We start from the raw sequence: 16,488 nt of genomic DNA on the forward strand, positions 1-16,488 counted from the left end.
TCTATCTAGATGATCTAGTCTCTGGAATCATTACAAAATGGCAGCCGTGTCATTACTTCAACCTTCGATTCACAAAAACCTGATGAGATTAGAAGCGATAATAAACATAAAGAAATGCAGAGATCAGTATGATCGGCCCTATCAAGAAGCGCGCTCGTGCATGCGCAAACAAAAACAGCACATCGTCCTTCATTCCATTCCCTAGAGTCTCTGCGATCAGCAAAATATCATTGACATTGGGGACACTCACCATATATTTTCCCCTCCGCATGTTTCCATCCTTCCGCCTTCTCTCCCAGCAAGTCGTCAGTTTGTTCCCACTTGTCAATCTGCTGCGGCTCTTCGTCGCATTGTAGCTGGACACGGACAACCTGGCCAGCACATTTCATTATCGCCTTCACGATAGATATAGGCCACTGCCAATTTTCGTTCAGCCAGAAATACCACCAGTAATTGTTCCGGAAGTCGCGTAAACGCAAGGCGACCGAGAGAATATCCTGCGATGCAGTGTCACTATCGGACAGCTCGGCTGTGAAATCGACGTCCAAGGCGTCCCAAGCGGCTTTCTGCATTTTTCCTGGTCGATATATCACTACTGTATCCTGCACGAACCCATGATAGCTCCACAAGGAAGTGATAAAATGGTGCCAGAGAGACTCCTCGTCTTTGGGATGACGTATATGGACATAATACTTCACGTTATCGAGGGTGACTAGCAGAACGATGATCTTGAAGAGATTAATCTCAGCTTGTCCAAGAGAGATGGAGCGTATTGTAGCTCTGCAGAATGGTGAGCCTTTTCCGCCGTTGGGTGACAGAAGTTGTTCTATGAAGTTAGACAATGATACTTCGACTGGGTGCTCGTCACCGTCATCTTCAGGTAACTGGAGCGATGTGACAGTGGAAAGTAAGTGTGATGCTGCCATGTTGATTGCTGACCAAGGCCAGTCATTACAACTAGATTGATAGGGAAACGATTCATCGGAGGAAACATTGTGAGGGAGCTTGACTCACAAACTGTTCAAGCACCATGGAATCTCGATAAACAGGTGCTTCAGTTCATGGCAAAATCTTCCGACAATCTCTGGCCAAGTATGACCGCGAGGGTATATGATAAGTCCCGCAATCGTTCTCGCCACGTTGGTCACAACCAGCCAATCCAAGAATCCGAGCCGGTGATTTGTCACGACCTAAACGTGTGTCCTCTCGTTCATGCCAGTAAGTATTTGCATATGAAGTGACCTACCTTAATCCATGCGCCTGCTGGTTTGTGAATAAAGCCAGCTCTTCCGAGGGCCCATATTGCTATCGAGTCCCCTTGACGTAACCCCAGAGTCAATGGGTGATGATGTTCCATGACATGCACGGCGCCGTATGATCGCCTCCCCGATTCGCTCCGAAACTGTACGCTGAGTGGAAAGCAAGCGGGTTCAGAGACCTCGATGAGTCTTCCGTCTTGCGTTTGGCGAAGAATAGCACATCGAAACCATTCCATTCTATTGAGAGTGCTCTCAGTAACAGAGGCCAACTGTTCCTGGCCTGGTTCTAACTCCACAGTGCCGTAGATAAATATATGGACTGATGTGACTCTTGCTCCAGAGGTTGCAATCGGGGGAACCAGGATATATAGATATTTACTTGGGCCGCAGAAATTGTATCCCAGAAGGTGAGTGGCAATGCCCGGGAATGTGGGGATTAAATCTGTAAAGTCGGGTGGCAGGATAGTGTATGTGTGGTCTTGACCATTCGTGTTGGCTGTCCGGTCCTTGTAAATGCAAAGTTCCTTGATGCGTAGTGCCCAGTTGAGAGGACCGAAAATGACATGTCTGAACCAAAGTCCGAGACCAATGAAGCCACAAAGGAAGCAAACACATCGCAGAGTACAATACTCGTGCCAACGTAGGTCATGCCTCCCTTTCTCTGAGAATTCAGGCTATCAGGCAAGATACTGCATTGAGATGTACGAGACACACCTATGCAATGCAAGAGCAGACCGCCAAGCGCACCATACTCGGTCAACAGATAAATTTTGAGCTGGTCCAATGTTACATCCCTCCCTGACATAGTCACTATCTCGACGTTGCTACTAGACTCAATGGCAATGGCCATAACAATGCCTCGAGACCAAGCCCAACAGTTGGCACTGAACAACGCATAGGCTTTATGTTTCGTCCCTATTTGCCTTAGAATCCGAGCAATGGAATGAAGAGTGACCGGGCTATGAGTAGAATGATCAGAAAACTGGATTTCGAGGACAGTCATGGTGCATTTCCTCCGATGATTTTCATGGGGATCATTTGGTTTATAAAACATTGCTTCATCTGCGCTGCCTTTCTGACTGCCAACAAGACTGCTAAGAGTCACGGGTATTCGTTCTCCTAGTCCTGTGCCATGCCAAGAATGTTCCAAGTAAAGCAGACGCGTTTCACTTGCATAAGTCAGAGTAAGGACGATGAACTCGTGACGCCAGTGGGAAAATCGGGTATCCTTGAGCAATTCCAGTTTATGTATTAGTGCCTTGCCATATTTCGAGGCAGTGGGTTTTGACAGTAGACGTAGTGCCGGGAGTGAGCCCATCTGAATTATTAATATTTATGGTGGTGATGATTTGTAAAGTTGTCACTCACTCAAGAGTTTTGTTATAGACTCACCACGACCACTCGCCTGCTGATACTCTGACTTTCCCAAGACCATTTTGCATAAATCATCGATACGATATTCTGAATCAATATCAAACGACATAGCGCTGGTCATGCTGTGGCATGCTGTGGAAGCCGCTTATGCTCTTCTCCACGTTCCATATACTAAACATGGCTGAAATGAGCCCTCGAGCAGTCTGATTCCGCCTCGAGTCTGACCGCCTTATACCAGCAGCCTTCATATGATGTTTCGTCTCCTCTCCAAATTATATCTGTTGTGTCTCCAAATCTTGGATAATGTTCTCTTGTTCCAAATGGGTCACACTTATCTTGCCCGATTTCATGAATTTGCCGATGCCGCTGAAGCAGACGGCCTACAAGCTGTCAATCGCTGGCGCGTGGAACAGCAAGCAGAGTGGAATAGAGTATCGAACACGGTAAGCTGTATATGCTCAAACGAGTCGTCGACCTCCACTAATACATCATACAAAATTCATGTTTTGTACAGCTCGCGTTCCTCGCCACTATGAGTGCAGCTATCCTCGCGATTTCACCACCCGCTCCCCCTCTCGCTTTCTCTGTTTGGCTGGGAGCAGCTGGGTTGAGCGTCTGCGGTCTTTTCATTGTTCAGTACTTCCCTATCCAGGCGTTCTCTATTTCGGACGAGGACATGGCAGAGCTAGTGAAAGGTTGCAATTACATCAACCCAACTTTTCTTGCGATTGCGGTCGCCAGCCCTGTCATATTCGCCCTCTGGTCATCTATCCTTTTTGCCGTTGGCATCGTCGATTACATTATTGAGAATACTCATGGCAAACCGCGGTTCATGCTACTCTCGCTTGTACCAGTCGCTATCGGTTTCATGGCAAGCGCGGCCGTCATGGTCATCGCCAGCATCATTGGGCAACGTGTTAAAGCCCGTGTAGGTGTTCTGTTACTGATACTTTTCCTTGTTTGACCCTTTCTCTCCTAACCTCACTAGTATAAGGGAAAGCCACGCCATAGGTGGCATGGCTTACCGCACAATGACGGAAATGGTCTGTAATTTTTATATCATCTTCGTATCTGCTGTGAATATGTTGCACAGGAAGTTTATTGAACTTGACACGGACGAGCGTGGGCGCCTGACCTTGAAGGGGGTGTCGACTGTGGATTAGTTGCATCCACAACCATCTCATCGTTCCATACATTGGCCTCGCTTCTTTGATAATATCCAAAGTCTCAGCAAACATTTACATCGTTGTATTAGGCATGTAGGATTGAGTCGTTTTCTTCCTTATTTTGTACAGCAGCGCTGGAATTCTCTGAAATTATTGTACACGCATTACATCCTTCTGTTGTAATGAACTACTCCCTCTTGTAAAGCTCCAGCCACACCATTGATCACGGCTCTTTTGAGACGACAAGCAAATTTACCAGATAAGCTGGCCGCTAAAGGAATGTGGCAAGGAATCTGTCAGATTTTTGATGCTGTGCGAAACCGGCAGACATACCCATCAACGCGATGCTCCCCGCCAGTCATGTAACTGGCGTACTCAGACAGGAGGAAAAGTGCCTGGCCTGCGATCTGATCGGGCTACAATTTGTAAAATAAGCGAATCAGTAAATTCTAAATGAAACGCACAGTATGTACATACCGTAGCGAATTTTCTCATGGGAATGTGGTCCTTTTCATATTGAATGACTTCGTCGGGCAAATTATCAGTTTGGTCCGTCTTCACTAATACATATTTTCAGTACGTCGTGCTCGAGCCATAGAAAGAAATACTGACCATATCCAGGAGCAACTGAATTCACTCTGATGTTGTGATTAGCCCACTCAGCAGCCAACCCCATGGTAAGGTTGGAGACAGCGGCCTTGGAGGAGTTGTAAAAGACCTGCGTCAAGGGTTCGTTTGTCGCAGCTTGGTTAATGATCTGCGAGCTTATGGACGACGTGATCACAATGGAAAGGTTCTCCAATTTTTTCCCTTTCCAAAGTCTGCCATATTCGTCAGGTCTTGCCTTCCACAAAATACATGGAAGAGCTTACTTTGCAGCAGCCACAGCGCTGTTGAATACGCCCAAGACATTAACATTATACACGTACTTAAAGTCCTCTGTAGTGAGTTCAAGAGCAGGCTTTACGACAGAAACACCGGCATTCTATAATCAAACCGCTCGTGTCAAAAAACAATCTGGCGGAAACGAATCTACTCACTGCAATAAGACCTGTGACGGGGCCAAGCTCTTTGTCGATGGACTCAAACATCTCAACTGTCTGCTTAGCATTGGTGACGTCGCACTTGTAAGCCTATGCAGGAGGATAGGGGTCTGCATGACGACGGCATTTCAGCGAGGTTGGTTTACATACCCTGACTTTGACGCTGAATTCCTTCTCAAGATCTTCAGCGACTTTAGGGGCGTCCTTGTTACTCCTAACCACACATTAATTAGCAATTGACAGCGTCAAAGTAGCTAAGCTCGACTTGTAGATGATTGCTACTCGGGCACCAGCCTTAGCGAGAGCGCGGCTAAACCCAAGCCCAATTCCACGGTTACCCCCAGTGACTATGATGCATTTCCCTGCACGTATAATTAGGAAGAATTAGACCGACTGCCACTGATGACCCAGGGCGACGTACCAGAAAACTCGATGGTAAGAGGTTTAGACATTGTGAGTTTTGTAGTGTATAAGTGTTGACTGCGAGTGTAGATGGCTGTTGAGAAGTCGGAGAAGACTAGAAAGGAGACTAGAGGCAAGCAGTATATAAACTGTCGTGGTTCGAAGACGTCATAACCGTCCCCTCTTTGAATTTGATAGTCAGTACTCTATTGCCCGAGCCAGGGATGAGTCCCCTCTTCTGATTGAACTGGCCAACTTGAACTGTAATATGGATCTGCCTTTCTGGACTAGCAGGTACTACTCACAACGCTGGGGCACAGTTAGTCCGACAATTGGCCTAGTCACCCAAATATTTTCGTCTGTACAGAATATTGACAAACAGTGTCACCTGAAGGCGTGAGGCGGCCGATTAATAGAATCTGCACTGCTGTGGAAGTTAAGCTAGCCTTATCATGTCTCCATTCACCCCGAATCCCAGCACATTGACTGAAGTATGACCCACTTGAAATGAGATCGATACAAGTTATCCCTAACCATACATCAGGGCTACAGTACCTGCGCTACTTGTGCTTGCCCGTAGCTTTCCCTTTACCCTTATGGAAAGCCTTGCCCTCAAAACCAGGTCGAGCTTTAGTTTTCCCCTTTGACGACGACGACTTCCTTTTATCGCTTCGTCGCTCATTTCGCATCGCGATGTTATCTGATCGTTTCTTCTGTTTTGCAGCCATGGAAGCTGCGAGCTGGTCTTTCCTCTCCTCCCTGCAACAATATAAGTATCAATAAAAAACCAAGTGATCATCAACAGCTTACCAGGACTTCTTGCTCTTCACTTTCTCCTTTTCTTTCCGTTTTACTGCCTTCTTCAGGCGCCCTTCGTCATCCTTGACCTTGACACCTTCGACACGCGCCTCCGCTTTTGCCCAACGACTCTTATCTTCTATAGCCTTGCGTTTGTCCTCCGGCATCGAATCCAATTTTTCCTTCCGCGCAGCGAGCTGCGACAGAGCTTGATTAGGATTAGAAGACGTCTTGAGTGATGCAGCCTTTTTGCTCGAACTCCCGGCCACCACAGAAAAAGATACATTAGTCAATGGACCGTCGATAGGGCGAGATGCTGCAGTTCCTTTCGAAGCGACTGGCAAGTCCGGAACAAGTAGCTGATTCTGTTTTTCGAGCACACAGGGATGAACTCGAGCTCAAACCTCGCAAGGTGCGAAAATACCTTGACAGGAAGACCCTTCGTCACTTCCTTCTTGCTTCCTTTTTTGCCTTCAGCCTCTGCCTTGCGCCTCTCTTTTGTCTCTTTTCGTCTTTTTTCACGAAGCGCGGCGCGTTGCTTTCTCCTTTCTTCCAAAAGCTCGTCTTTATCTCCCGGCTCTCCACCACCTTGTCCACCCCGTCGGAGAGCTGCCATGCGCAAATGTAATTTATCTCGGAGAGCAGCGATACTCTCTGGTTTAGCCATGGGCACTATAGAGTCAAGTGGGGCGGCCATAACGGTATCACTGAGATCCACATCATCCACTTGCATAACGTCGTCGTCGGCATCAGAATCAGACCCGAGTATCGCAGCTTTCCGCTTCCCTTTGACTTTCGAGTTGTTTTTTTCTAGCTCAAGAGCAGCTTCGTTCTGAAGGTCGATGACTGACTTTTGATTGGCTGGGTCCAGCTAGGAAAATAAGAACTCAGACTCAAAAGGGAACATCAGGCAGTGATGATAGTGGCAGACCTTATCCCTACGAGCCTTTTTTGATGCCTCCTTCGCAGCTTGTTTGGGTGCTTTCTTGTTTTTGCTGTGTTTTTGATACTTGGACGGAACCTGTCCGATGCGCACGACGCGATTCAGATTCATCAATGAACGACTGAAAATTTAAATAACACACATTGTCGTCTGCATCATGATCATCTTTCGGCAGGTAGTATTTGGCAGGTATCAAGTTTAGTAAAGCCTCGAAGGTATCATTATGAGCCTCGACTGAGGCGCGCAGGACTTCGACGGGTGTTGGGGGCATTGGTACGAACAGGCACGAAAGAACGGATCTGATGGTTTGCAACGGGAGCAGAATTTTCAGATTATTATTACGTCATACAGGTCTACATATAGATACATAGTAGCCTCTATGTAAATACTATATGCGGCCATGTCGTCTGAAGCTGACTCGGAAGCTTGAGCTTGAAACTTGAAGATCTGGAGTATGCATGTACTATGTAGCTATCCGATATGAACGTTGTTAACCACAATAATACTTACTCTAAGATCATAGGCCCAGGGAGACTGAACAATTTAGAGGAAAACTGAGATGAAGTCTGGAGCCATTGTAGTCTGTAGAACATCATTGCATTGACAACGCCTCTATTTCATGATTCTTGTGAGTGTCGTGTACTAGAAGATGACTATGAATGATTTGTATGTCCCGACTCAGAGTGTTCAATGTCCAAAAAACATGCCATGAGCCAAGCTCAGTCCATCTGAGTGCCTCAATACAGAAATGCTCAAGCGCAGTCTAGCTGCACTTACAAACCTCGGACAATTCACAAAGAAAAGTATTGATGCTTATCATAAAAGCCTAAGTGCCACTGGTGTCAGGCTGCGGCTTGGGCAGCAAAGTACCATGGACACCGTGTTTTCCCACCTTCAATATACTCAGTAAACTCGATGCAGTTGAAAAGTGACATGATAAAATATGAAATGTGAGTTTTGAAGTGTGTTGCGTATTACCCATCGATTGATTGTACATGGTGATACTTAGTACCTGTACATACACATCGGGGTGAACGATATTTAAAAGAGGTTTATATGTTGTACAAAATGTGAAGACAATATTTGATATTTAAACTAACATAAAGATGGGTGCACGACTTCAAATTTTGGTGGTGTTTTGTGTGTAATCCAAAATATCAAATATTCACAACCATATTCCCACAGACAATATGTCAACAAACATAAGAAATATAGTCAGATTTTTCATGTCTGCTTCAACTTAAAGTTCAATTTCCATGTAAAACTTTGGAGAAAACTTGAAGTTTTACAGATGACATGACATTAAAACTCGATTTAAATGTCAAGCTTTGGCAAAACTTCAAGTTTTCTCCAAAGTTTTATGTAAGAATCAAACTTTAAATTGAAGCAGACATGGAAAATCTGATTATATTTATTATATTTGTTGACATATTGTCTGTGGGAATATGGTTGTGAATATTTGATATTTTGGATGACACACAAAACACCACCAAAATTTGAAGTCGTGCACCCATCTTTATGTTAGTTTAAATATCAAATATTGTTTTCACATTTGTACAACATATAAACCTCTTTTAAATATCGTTCACCCCGATGTGATAACTCGGATGTTTGAGAAAATGATCGGAAGCGGAAGTCGGGAACTTGCTATGTAACACCATGCAACCCGGGCCATCATATTGACAATGGCAATGAGTTTAACAAGGTTCGTGGTCCAGCGGCGACGTGCCAGCTGGAGCCTATTGCGTTAATCGCGCATGACCGTAATATGAACGGTATCAATAAACACAATGTGTGTTGTTAATCGTTCGTTTTCATACTCATGCCAGCAGGATTTTGTTTGACCCATTGCGTCAATAACAAATTGCTCATGCAGCCAAAGTGCAGTCGCAAACCGGTACTAATCCGAGTGAAGGTCCAACTAGGGCACTCCACTTGGCATCTCTTGCTCATCTTTTGCTAACAGTCGTCCATGTCGACATTCACCGTTCTTACTTTGCTATACATTTGTCTTGCTGGTGTCGGAGTGTTTCTCGACTACATATTCGCCAAGAAGAACCCACAATATCCCCTTGGTCCTCGGGGCCTGCCTCTAGTTGGGAACATTCAAGACATACCTTTTGTCAAGCCCTGGCTCACCTTCGCTGAATGGGGCAAGAAGTATGGTAAAAGTCTCCCATTTTTCCAGAATCATACATTTTAATGCCATTGCGCGCAGGTGATATTTCGCATGCCAGTGTTCTAGGTATGCACATCTTCGTGCTGAACTCCGCCAAAACTGCGGTGGAAATGCTGGACAAGAAGAGTTCTATATACTCTGACCGTCCAGTTGTTACTATGAGTGGCGAACTTATGGGCTATGGGCAAACTTTGCCTTATCTCCGTTACGGTGAACGCTTTCGCTCGTTCCGCAAGAATTTCCATCGCGCCCTTGGTAGTCGCGCTGCTTTGGTTGTCTACCACCCCATAGAGGAGATGGAGACCCACAGATTCCTGAAGCGTGTACTAGCGAAACCTGACCAACTGCAAGCACACATTCGACAGTATGTATTCTGTAGTGTTACTACTGGCTTAACCTTGAAACTTTCTAGCACCGCTGGCGCTATCATTCTGCGCATCTGTTATGGTTATGAAGTCAAGGAGAATAAGGATCCTCTCGTTGACATTGCAGAACGTACTTTAGACGAATTCTCGCGGCATGCTTACATCGGTGAATTTATGGTCGACTTCCTGCCATCCTGTAAGGCCATGACATTTCGGCGTTCACTCTCAATAGCCTGACTATGTTCTAGTGGCAAAGGTCCCAGAGTGGTTCCCTGGTGCTGGCTTCAAACGCATAGCCCGTGAGTGCCGAGTGACCGTCGAAGAGATGGCTGCTATACCTTACAAGTTTGTCAAAGATCAGATGGTGACTAAGATTTGTAGTTCTTCCGCTACGCACTATTGATTGAATTTTACAGGTTGCTGGCATTGCCCCCAAGTCTTTTTCCTCAGATCTGCTAAAGAACCGTACTTTGACTGCGGAAGAGGATCACATTGTGAAGTGGTCTGCTGTATCACTATTCAGCGCTGGTGCCGACACGGTTTGTCCGTTTGAAACTATCATATGTTGGGGCTAACGCCTGTTTGTTCAGACTGTTTCTGCGATCTACTCATTTTTCCTGGCTATGACACTTTTCCCTGATGTGCAGAAGAAGGCTCAGGCTGAAATTGATGCTGTTGTTGGCCCTGATCGTCTTCCCTCCTTCGCCGATCGCACCTCCCTCCCCTACATCGAGGCGCTTGTTAAGGAGGTCCTCCGCTGGAATGTTGTCATACCTACTGGTATGCGTATCTCGTTTATCGTAATCTTTAGTTGACCAACAGTGCCCGATGTCAGTTGATCACAGCGTAACTGAGGATGACATCCACGATGGGTATCACATTCCAAAAGGCTCCGTGATAATCCCTAACATATGGTTGGTACTCTCCTTGTACATATGGTATATTAACCCTTTGAATTGTAACAGGTTCATGCTCAATGATTCGCAGACATATGTCAACCCCTCGGAATTCAATCCTGAGCGCTTTTTGGCAAAGGATGGAAAAGAGCCTGAGACCGATCCTCGCACGTTGTGCTTCGGTTTTGGTAGACGGTAAGAGTTGAGTCGCTGTTATATTTTGAATGAAATGCTAAGGTTCTGTTCTATAGGCTCTGCCCAGGTATGCACGACTGACAGGACACTGACAAGTTTTCTAACGTTGATCGCTTTCGACTGTATAGGTCTGCATCTCGCTGATGCATCCATCTGGTTAACCGCCGCAATGTCACTTGCAGTGTTTGACGTTTCCAAGGTTGTCGAGAATGGCGTTGAAATCACCCCTGAAATTGACCCCTCATCCGGGTTGATCAGGTATGTCGCGTATCTTAATATGACTACGATGCTCTGGACATACACACTCGCAGCCACCCAAAGCCTTTCAAGTGCTCGATCGAGGCTCGCTCTGAAAGAGCCTCTACACTTATAATTCAACAAGATACTTAAGTACCAAGTAGTGCTAACTGGCGGTTGTTTCACACAGTAGCATTCTCACCTTTATGTTTGCAAGGCTCGAGGCCACATCACAAAGTATTCTACGATTTCTTCTGCTTGATCACACGAGGGAACTCGCGGGGTGAATGATGCACGAATGCTCTCTTCCTCTGCATGCAATTGATTGTGAGCTAGAACACACTGCCATTCAGAGTACCTTGAGACGAGGTTTTCAGGCCTTTGTCCCTGTTATTATGTTGTTTCCGTGTATAACTTTCTTCGTTGTACCATCATATGAACGTTAGTGATAAGGTACTACCCGCACTACGTGAGTCGTGAGTGTCAGAGATTCCTGAATGTCCTCGCAACAGCGCCGCAGCGCGTGACTGCAGTGTGCCTGACCTGAGTAACACCGTCGTCCTCTCCACATCAGTGATTTGAGCTTTTTGTTATTTTGTGTTCTGCTTGACCATCTCACTTCGCGTGGGCGTAGACGTGAATGTTAATTGAGGTTAGCCAGCCAATGTCGACAGTGCAGGGTATATACGGCAGGCGGCTATACCCGGCGGATAAAATAAGAGGCGCCGCGTTGTGGCCAGCTGTGATCCTCGAATCAAAATAAGCAGGTTCTTGTGGACTGCCATTGCACACCCTATCGATTAACTAGCCAATGGCAAGCCAGTCAGCAAACACCTCATTGGAACAAATTCACATAGTATAATGGGCTACCTCTTTCATCTGAGTCGTTCCCTTGTACCACCATGATTGCGCCGCAGGATGACGAGGAGACACCTCTCCTGCAACGACCAGAGCAGCGAACAACTAAGACACCTCTGCCCTGGGATCGATTTTGGATTATACTGCTCTTGGAGATGCCAAGTTTTCTTTCTTCTCAGACCCTTGCCCCGTTCATTCCCCAGGTGAGTAGATTTCCCTTTGCTAGACTTAGATCTGACCACAACTGGAACTTTGTCAAGCTCATTAGAGACATTGGAGTGACTCACGGAGACGAATCCCAGGTTGGTTACTATGTCGGCATCCTTGTAAGTGTGTCTTCATTGTTCCTACTCCTTCATTCGTTCCTGATATTTTCTTGAGCAATCATCATGCTATGCAGCTCATATGCTGACTATTTTCCATTGGAGTCGACTATCCGATCACATCGGGCGGAAGCCTGTAATGCTGACAGCTTTATTAGCAATCATTGTTTCGATGTTTTTGTTTGGGCTATCGAAGACTTTCCTTGGTCTGCTGGTCAGGTCAGCGTGTTCGGCTGAAAGTAGTTGTCTATCAATACTAATATCCTTGACCAGTCGTGTTTTCTGCGGAGCATTTGATTCGAGCGATGGTGTCCTCGAGACCTTGGTGATGGACACCACTGACGTGACAAATATGCCTGAGGCATACGGTTATATACCAATTCCATGGATGATCGGAAACACAGTTGGGTAGGCATACAGTACATTTTCTCTCGCACTGAGGTTCACGGCATCTGCTAGACCACTCATTGGAGGATCGCTCTCCCGACCAGCAGACAGATTCCCTGACATCTTTGGGCGATCAGAACTCCTGAAAACTTATCCATATCTCCTGCCATGCTCTATTTCAGCATTTTTTATATCGATAGCTTGGCTAATCACGTATTTTCGTCTTAAAGAGGTGAGCGTGATACTGAAAACTCATCTCTGGATCACACTAAGTATGGTCGTCAGAGCGTTTCTACCAGGACACCGCTTTGGGAGCTAATTAAAGCAAGATTCTTCGGACAGTCATACCAAAAGCTTCGCCAGCCATCGAGTAATGTTGATCCTGGAGAAGTCCAATCAAAGCCGCTTCCGCTACATGCCTTGTTAACCTCGAAAGTGTTGAGGGTAACAACGAGTTACGCTACCACAAACCTGCTTTACATAGCGTTTACTTCGGTCCTACCTGTTTTCTATGCGACACCGATTGAACTTGGTGGTCTTTCCCTTGACCCTCCTCGCATAGGCGCTTTGCTTGCGGCACAAGGTGTCACACATGGCATATTTCAGCTACTTTTCAATGCTCGTTTACATGATCGCTTCGGTGCAGGAGCTATCCACATCACCGGCGTTAGCTCCGGCATACCCATTGTCATTTTATTTCCAGTCATCAATGCTCTGGCTCGAGCCTATGGTGTAGGTGTGGCGGTATGGCTGTGTGTTGCTGTCCAGCTTGCGCTGACTACTAGCCTGGTCATGTGCTACCGTATGTCAATCCAGCACTTTCTGCGTTCTGCTAAACTAAAAAGAACTCATAGCCTGCATGTCATTATTCGTCAGAGCAGCTGCTCCTAATCGCGCCTCGTTCGGAGCAACCAATGGAATTGCCCTAGCAGCCGTCACAGTGGCAAGTATCATCGCCCCGGCGTCTGCAGCTTCGGTCTTCTCTTATTCATTGCAGGAAGGGCACGATGCGTGGTCGATATACTACTTCTTGATGACAATTACATTTCTCGCAGTAGGTACTGCTCTATTACTTCCCCGTGATCCTAGTGTGTGGGAAGATTCCCAATGATATTATCGCGAATGACCGCGTGCTATGACAGTGTGGGGGGGAAGAACTGGTAAACTGTCCTGAATCTCCTGGTATTCGCGATGAGTTTGAACAATGGTTTAAAGCATTTGACCTTGTTCAGGATGTGTTCTATGTGGTGTGTTTTCGTTCCCAGTTCCCAGTTCCACTCTGAGAGTGTCTCGTTGTCTGGCATGGGCCGGGCATGTGAAGAGGAAATGATGCAGCAATTCGCTTCCTTCGTTGCATTGCTAGCATGTCGCTGTGTCTGACTTCGCTACGCGATGAAGATGTTTACTGAGCGGTGTGTATCCTGTTCGGACTTGGAACAGAACAGAGCTCTTGGAACCCTGTCAATGATATCTGTGAAGTCGAGGGTGTGAATGGATCTATGGTGTGCAGGATGGCATAATGGGGGGATTTGCGCATGATCTTTGACGCTTCCTGTTTATTTTCCGCTCAGAAGTTCTGCAGTGTCAATGATTATGCTGTAGATTATTGTCCATCTTATCATGCACAAAACAGCATCTGCATGCATGATATGTTGTATGTGAATGAGCTATATTGAAATAAAAGATGGTTCAGGTGTAAAGCGTTGGCTGCGTGCAGCAGAAATTGGGACTCGCACGCAGGTGTATCGAACTAATGATGATTACAACAGCGATTGAGTAGTACAGCTCAGTTGTACGCGAGAGATGTTGTCCCATATGTAAGAGAAATGAAAACTGGCAGGCACCGAACAGTGTGAACGTTCACGTTCAAACTTGAGCAGATGGGAGGCTGGGCGGGTTGCATTGAGTATCGAAAGCATAGGCATAAGCAGACTGATTCGGGAAAAGTGCATGGGGGAAGAATGGAACCTGGATTCCGGAGTGTGCTAGAATTTCAGATCAGACTAGAATTTATACTTTGCAGGTGTACGAAACGACGGTAACCCTGTGGCTAACACCTACATCGCACGACGGTCATAACGCAGTTCAATTTTACCTGAGATGTGTAGCGTATTATATTGTGGAGTGGGAACTCGGCAGCATGTTGTAAGAGATGGAGCAGAGACGTTCCAAAAGGTAGTCGGCCTCCAGAAGGCGCAGTAGTGTAATGGGTTTCACGTTTGCGCCCTAGCACGAGGGGACCACATGAGACGCATACAGGTGGACACCGCTCCAAGGTCATCATAAAATTACATATTGCAGATACTGTGACAGTTCAGCCTAGAAGTTCGAGAGCATCGTTAAATAACTAGAAATAGATATCTGTCTCCAATGAGATGTAGAGCCAGATACATCTATTATAAAGCTCACCTGGGTCATCACGGACGTCATAGTGACAAGGGCGTAAAAACAGGGATCGTAAATGAAGCGGCCGCCATCTAATCCTCACTTTCGACTGCATTCCTTTAAACAACTGACAAGCACGTTCCTGGGAAAGACAGTATTCTGAACAGGTACTATAGAGTTCTCTGGAGACATACCCGAACTGTCCATCGAAATGGTAGAGAATCTCGGTTATAATTTCTATTTGAAGTAGGTGAGTACTCAGTGGCTCCGTACCATGGCATGGAATCGACTGAAAACCTCTTCGGATTTGCAATGTCAACATTGGGCAAATAAGACCATGAGATAGCCTACCGGTACGAAGCTGTAGAGGTGATCTGGGGGAGGCGACACATAAGATTGGCTATAACTATTGTCCTAAGAAAATTCCCCAAATGTAAGAATGACAAGACTATGCTAAAATAACCTGAAAACTCACCACATTGGCGTACATGTAACTCGACGCAGCGCCGTATGGATGATTGATCATGACGGTCCAGCATGAACGAGTACGAGTATGACGGTATACTATGTGGTCCCTTCTGTTCGCTGCAGCGGGGTCAGAAAACCGCACGCAGGTGAACGTTGAAGGAAGACCGCTCTACACCGAGGCGACCATGTGAAGGATGCAGTGCCGATACGGCCCGACGCGAGATAACTTGGCAGGTTGTGATGGACATAGCCCGAATTCAAGTGAACGGCTGTGAGCCGAAGTCCTGGGTTTAAATTTAGTTACATGATTCTTGAAGATCATGATGAGTCTTTACTTAGACTCAGACTCTTTTGAGAATCGAACTGTGCCCACCCGAATGCACCAGCCATGCCGAGTTTACCTGCCAGCAGTGGCCACTGGGCCAAGGCTAAACTTGGCCAGGCCCTTGCCATGGCATTGCCGTCGCGGAGATGTCCGACTCCCGGACCCGATATCATCATAACCACTACTAGGTCAGAGAAAATTAATATTTTCATAGTACGACTCGTGAATTTATTACTGGTGGGACAGAGCCTAGTTCGCTAAAATAGTTTAGAGTCTCAGCGAAGCTTTGGAACAATGCTGAGGTGAAAACAAACGCGAGACGCGGTATATGTACAATGTGTTACATAACCATCAGCAGCCAGAGTCGCAAAGTAGGTATGTATATGGTGAAGAAGGTGCCAAGAAGAGAAAGGGAGTAAACACGAACAAATCAAGTTGGTTATACCTTGATCATACAATGTCACCATCCTGCAGTGTATTCTCGTGTTGAGGTGACCTCCTGCTGAAGTGGACCATGCGGACGGTCATCGATTCATCGATGATACCCCGATTAGTAGGGCCCGACCATCAAAAGTCCCTAACCGCAGTGATCCCGGCCTTGTGTGCGTCATTCTCATTGTACTTCCTTTCTTCTGATTCTCTCAGACTGGAGATGCACAGCACATCCGAGTTGCGGTTATAGTTTGCATGGCATTGGTATATATTTATCACGCACAGCCCGAGCGTCACACAATCATGATCATCAGTCACTATGATCACGAGGAGGTACATAAAACAGATCAAAGACTTGGCTGGACATTGTTCACTCAGTGCACAGGCACCGTCTCGATCGTAAATAGCCTCGCTGGTCCATCTCTGACTGCAGATATCACGTTTATTGCATAT

General features: G+C 46.3%; 7 protein-coding genes across 7 annotated transcripts; 3 read left to right on the plus strand and 4 right to left on the minus strand.

The window, feature by feature from the left end:
- Positions 1-7: 7 nt before the first annotated feature.
- F5891DRAFT_562000 (uncharacterized protein) lies at positions 8-1,068 on the minus strand. Its single transcript, XM_041372273.1, has 2 exons — positions 251-1,068; positions 8-201 (listed from the first exon to the last, which is right to left on the minus strand). Exons 1-2 carry the CDS (start codon positions 924-926, stop codon positions 89-91), a joined length of 789 nt encoding a protein of 262 aa, XP_041222539.1. The 5' UTR covers positions 927-1,068; the 3' UTR covers positions 8-88.
- A 1,885-nt stretch (positions 1,069-2,953) lies between these two features.
- On the plus strand, positions 2,954-3,796 carry F5891DRAFT_982981 (uncharacterized protein; the record flags this gene model as incomplete). Its single annotated transcript, XM_041377279.1, has 4 exons — positions 2,954-3,076; positions 3,148-3,561; positions 3,622-3,680; positions 3,727-3,796. 4 exons carry the CDS (start codon positions 2,954-2,956, stop codon positions 3,794-3,796), a joined length of 666 nt encoding a protein of 221 aa, XP_041222540.1.
- Positions 3,797-4,011: 215 nt separating this feature from the next.
- On the minus strand, positions 4,012-5,294 carry F5891DRAFT_1280303 (uncharacterized protein; the record flags this gene model as incomplete). Its single annotated transcript, XM_041370407.1, has 9 exons — positions 4,012-4,070; positions 4,133-4,215; positions 4,277-4,359; positions 4,412-4,620; positions 4,672-4,784; positions 4,840-4,932; positions 4,993-5,056; positions 5,108-5,204; positions 5,264-5,294. 9 exons carry the CDS (start codon positions 5,292-5,294, stop codon positions 4,052-4,054), a joined length of 792 nt encoding a protein of 263 aa, XP_041222541.1. The 3' UTR covers positions 4,012-4,051.
- A 282-nt stretch (positions 5,295-5,576) lies between these two features.
- On the minus strand, positions 5,577-7,298 carry F5891DRAFT_1050935 (surfeit locus protein 6-domain-containing protein). The gene is made up of 5 exons (XM_041362471.1): positions 7,128-7,298; positions 6,974-7,063; positions 6,467-6,913; positions 6,055-6,407; positions 5,577-6,003 (listed from the first exon to the last, which is right to left on the minus strand). The coding sequence occupies exons 1-5, from the start codon at positions 7,254-7,256 to the stop codon at positions 5,805-5,807; spliced, it is 1,218 nt and encodes a 405-aa protein (XP_041222542.1). The 5' UTR covers positions 7,257-7,298; the 3' UTR covers positions 5,577-5,804.
- A 1,659-nt stretch (positions 7,299-8,957) lies between these two features.
- F5891DRAFT_1130062 (cytochrome P450) lies at positions 8,958-11,010 on the plus strand (the record flags this gene model as incomplete). Its single annotated transcript, XM_041364476.1, has 11 exons — positions 8,958-9,150; positions 9,204-9,528; positions 9,577-9,725; positions 9,778-9,893; positions 9,946-10,068; positions 10,120-10,309; positions 10,365-10,443; positions 10,495-10,620; positions 10,677-10,687; positions 10,749-10,878; positions 10,932-11,010. The coding sequence occupies 11 exons, from the start codon at positions 8,958-8,960 to the stop codon at positions 11,008-11,010; spliced, it is 1,521 nt and encodes a 506-aa protein (XP_041222543.1).
- Positions 11,011-11,605: 595 nt separating this feature from the next.
- Positions 11,606-13,709, plus strand: F5891DRAFT_562045 (major facilitator superfamily domain-containing protein). Its single transcript, XM_041372274.1, has 7 exons — positions 11,606-11,918; positions 11,976-12,041; positions 12,097-12,257; positions 12,312-12,446; positions 12,498-12,657; positions 12,711-13,227; positions 13,280-13,709. Exons 1-7 carry the CDS (start codon positions 11,760-11,762, stop codon positions 13,534-13,536), a joined length of 1,455 nt encoding a protein of 484 aa, XP_041222544.1. The 5' UTR covers positions 11,606-11,759; the 3' UTR covers positions 13,537-13,709.
- Positions 13,710-14,471: 762 nt separating this feature from the next.
- On the minus strand, positions 14,472-15,722 carry F5891DRAFT_1050943 (uncharacterized protein). Its single transcript, XM_041362472.1, has 5 exons — positions 15,286-15,722; positions 15,162-15,224; positions 15,005-15,109; positions 14,835-14,952; positions 14,472-14,786 (listed from the first exon to the last, which is right to left on the minus strand). Exons 1-5 carry the CDS (start codon positions 15,334-15,336, stop codon positions 14,773-14,775), a joined length of 351 nt encoding a protein of 116 aa, XP_041222545.1. The 5' UTR covers positions 15,337-15,722; the 3' UTR covers positions 14,472-14,772.
- Positions 15,723-16,488: the final 766 nt, after the last annotated feature.

The sequence above is a fragment of the Suillus fuscotomentosus genome, assembly GCF_016647785.1.
Source record: "Suillus fuscotomentosus strain FC203 chromosome Unknown F5891scaffold_50, whole genome shotgun sequence".
NCBI lineage: Eukaryota > Fungi > Basidiomycota > Agaricomycetes > Boletales > Suillaceae > Suillus > Suillus fuscotomentosus.

Coding starts and splice junctions, on each gene's coding strand:
- F5891DRAFT_562000 (XM_041372273.1), bottom strand. CDS start 926: ATGGCAGCATCACACTTACTTTCCACTGTCACATCGCTCCAGTTACCT. Junction 202..250: donor TGCGGAGGGGAAAATATATG/GTGAGTGTCCCC, acceptor CAGAGACTCTAG/GGAATGGAATGAAGGACGAT.
- F5891DRAFT_1050935 (XM_041362471.1), bottom strand. CDS start 7,256: ATGCCCCCAACACCCGTCGAAGTCCTGCGCGCCTCAGTCGAGGCTCAT. Junction 7,064..7,127: donor ATCATGATGCAGACGACAAT/GTGTGTTATTTA, acceptor CGCATCGGACAG/GTTCCGTCCAAGTATCAAAA. Junction 6,004..6,054: donor GTGAAGAGCAAGAAGTCCTG/GTAAGCTGTTGA, acceptor ATATTGTTGCAG/GGAGGAGAGGAAAGACCAGC.
- F5891DRAFT_562045 (XM_041372274.1), top strand. CDS start 11,760: ATGATTGCGCCGCAGGATGACGAGGAGACACCTCTCCTGCAACGACCA. Junction 12,447..12,497: donor ATGATCGGAAACACAGTTGG/GTAGGCATACAG, acceptor GGCATCTGCTAG/ACCACTCATTGGAGGATCGC. Junction 12,658..12,710: donor CGTATTTTCGTCTTAAAGAG/GTGAGCGTGATA, acceptor TATGGTCGTCAG/AGCGTTTCTACCAGGACACC.
- F5891DRAFT_1050943 (XM_041362472.1), bottom strand. CDS start 15,336: ATGATCAATCATCCATACGGCGCTGCGTCGAGTTACATGTACGCCAAT. Junction 15,110..15,161: donor ACCTCTACAGCTTCGTACCG/GTAGGCTATCTC, acceptor GCAAATCCGAAG/AGGTTTTCAGTCGATTCCAT. Junction 14,953..15,004: donor CATTTCGATGGACAGTTCGG/GTATGTCTCCAG, acceptor TGTCTTTCCCAG/GAACGTGCTTGTCAGTTGTT.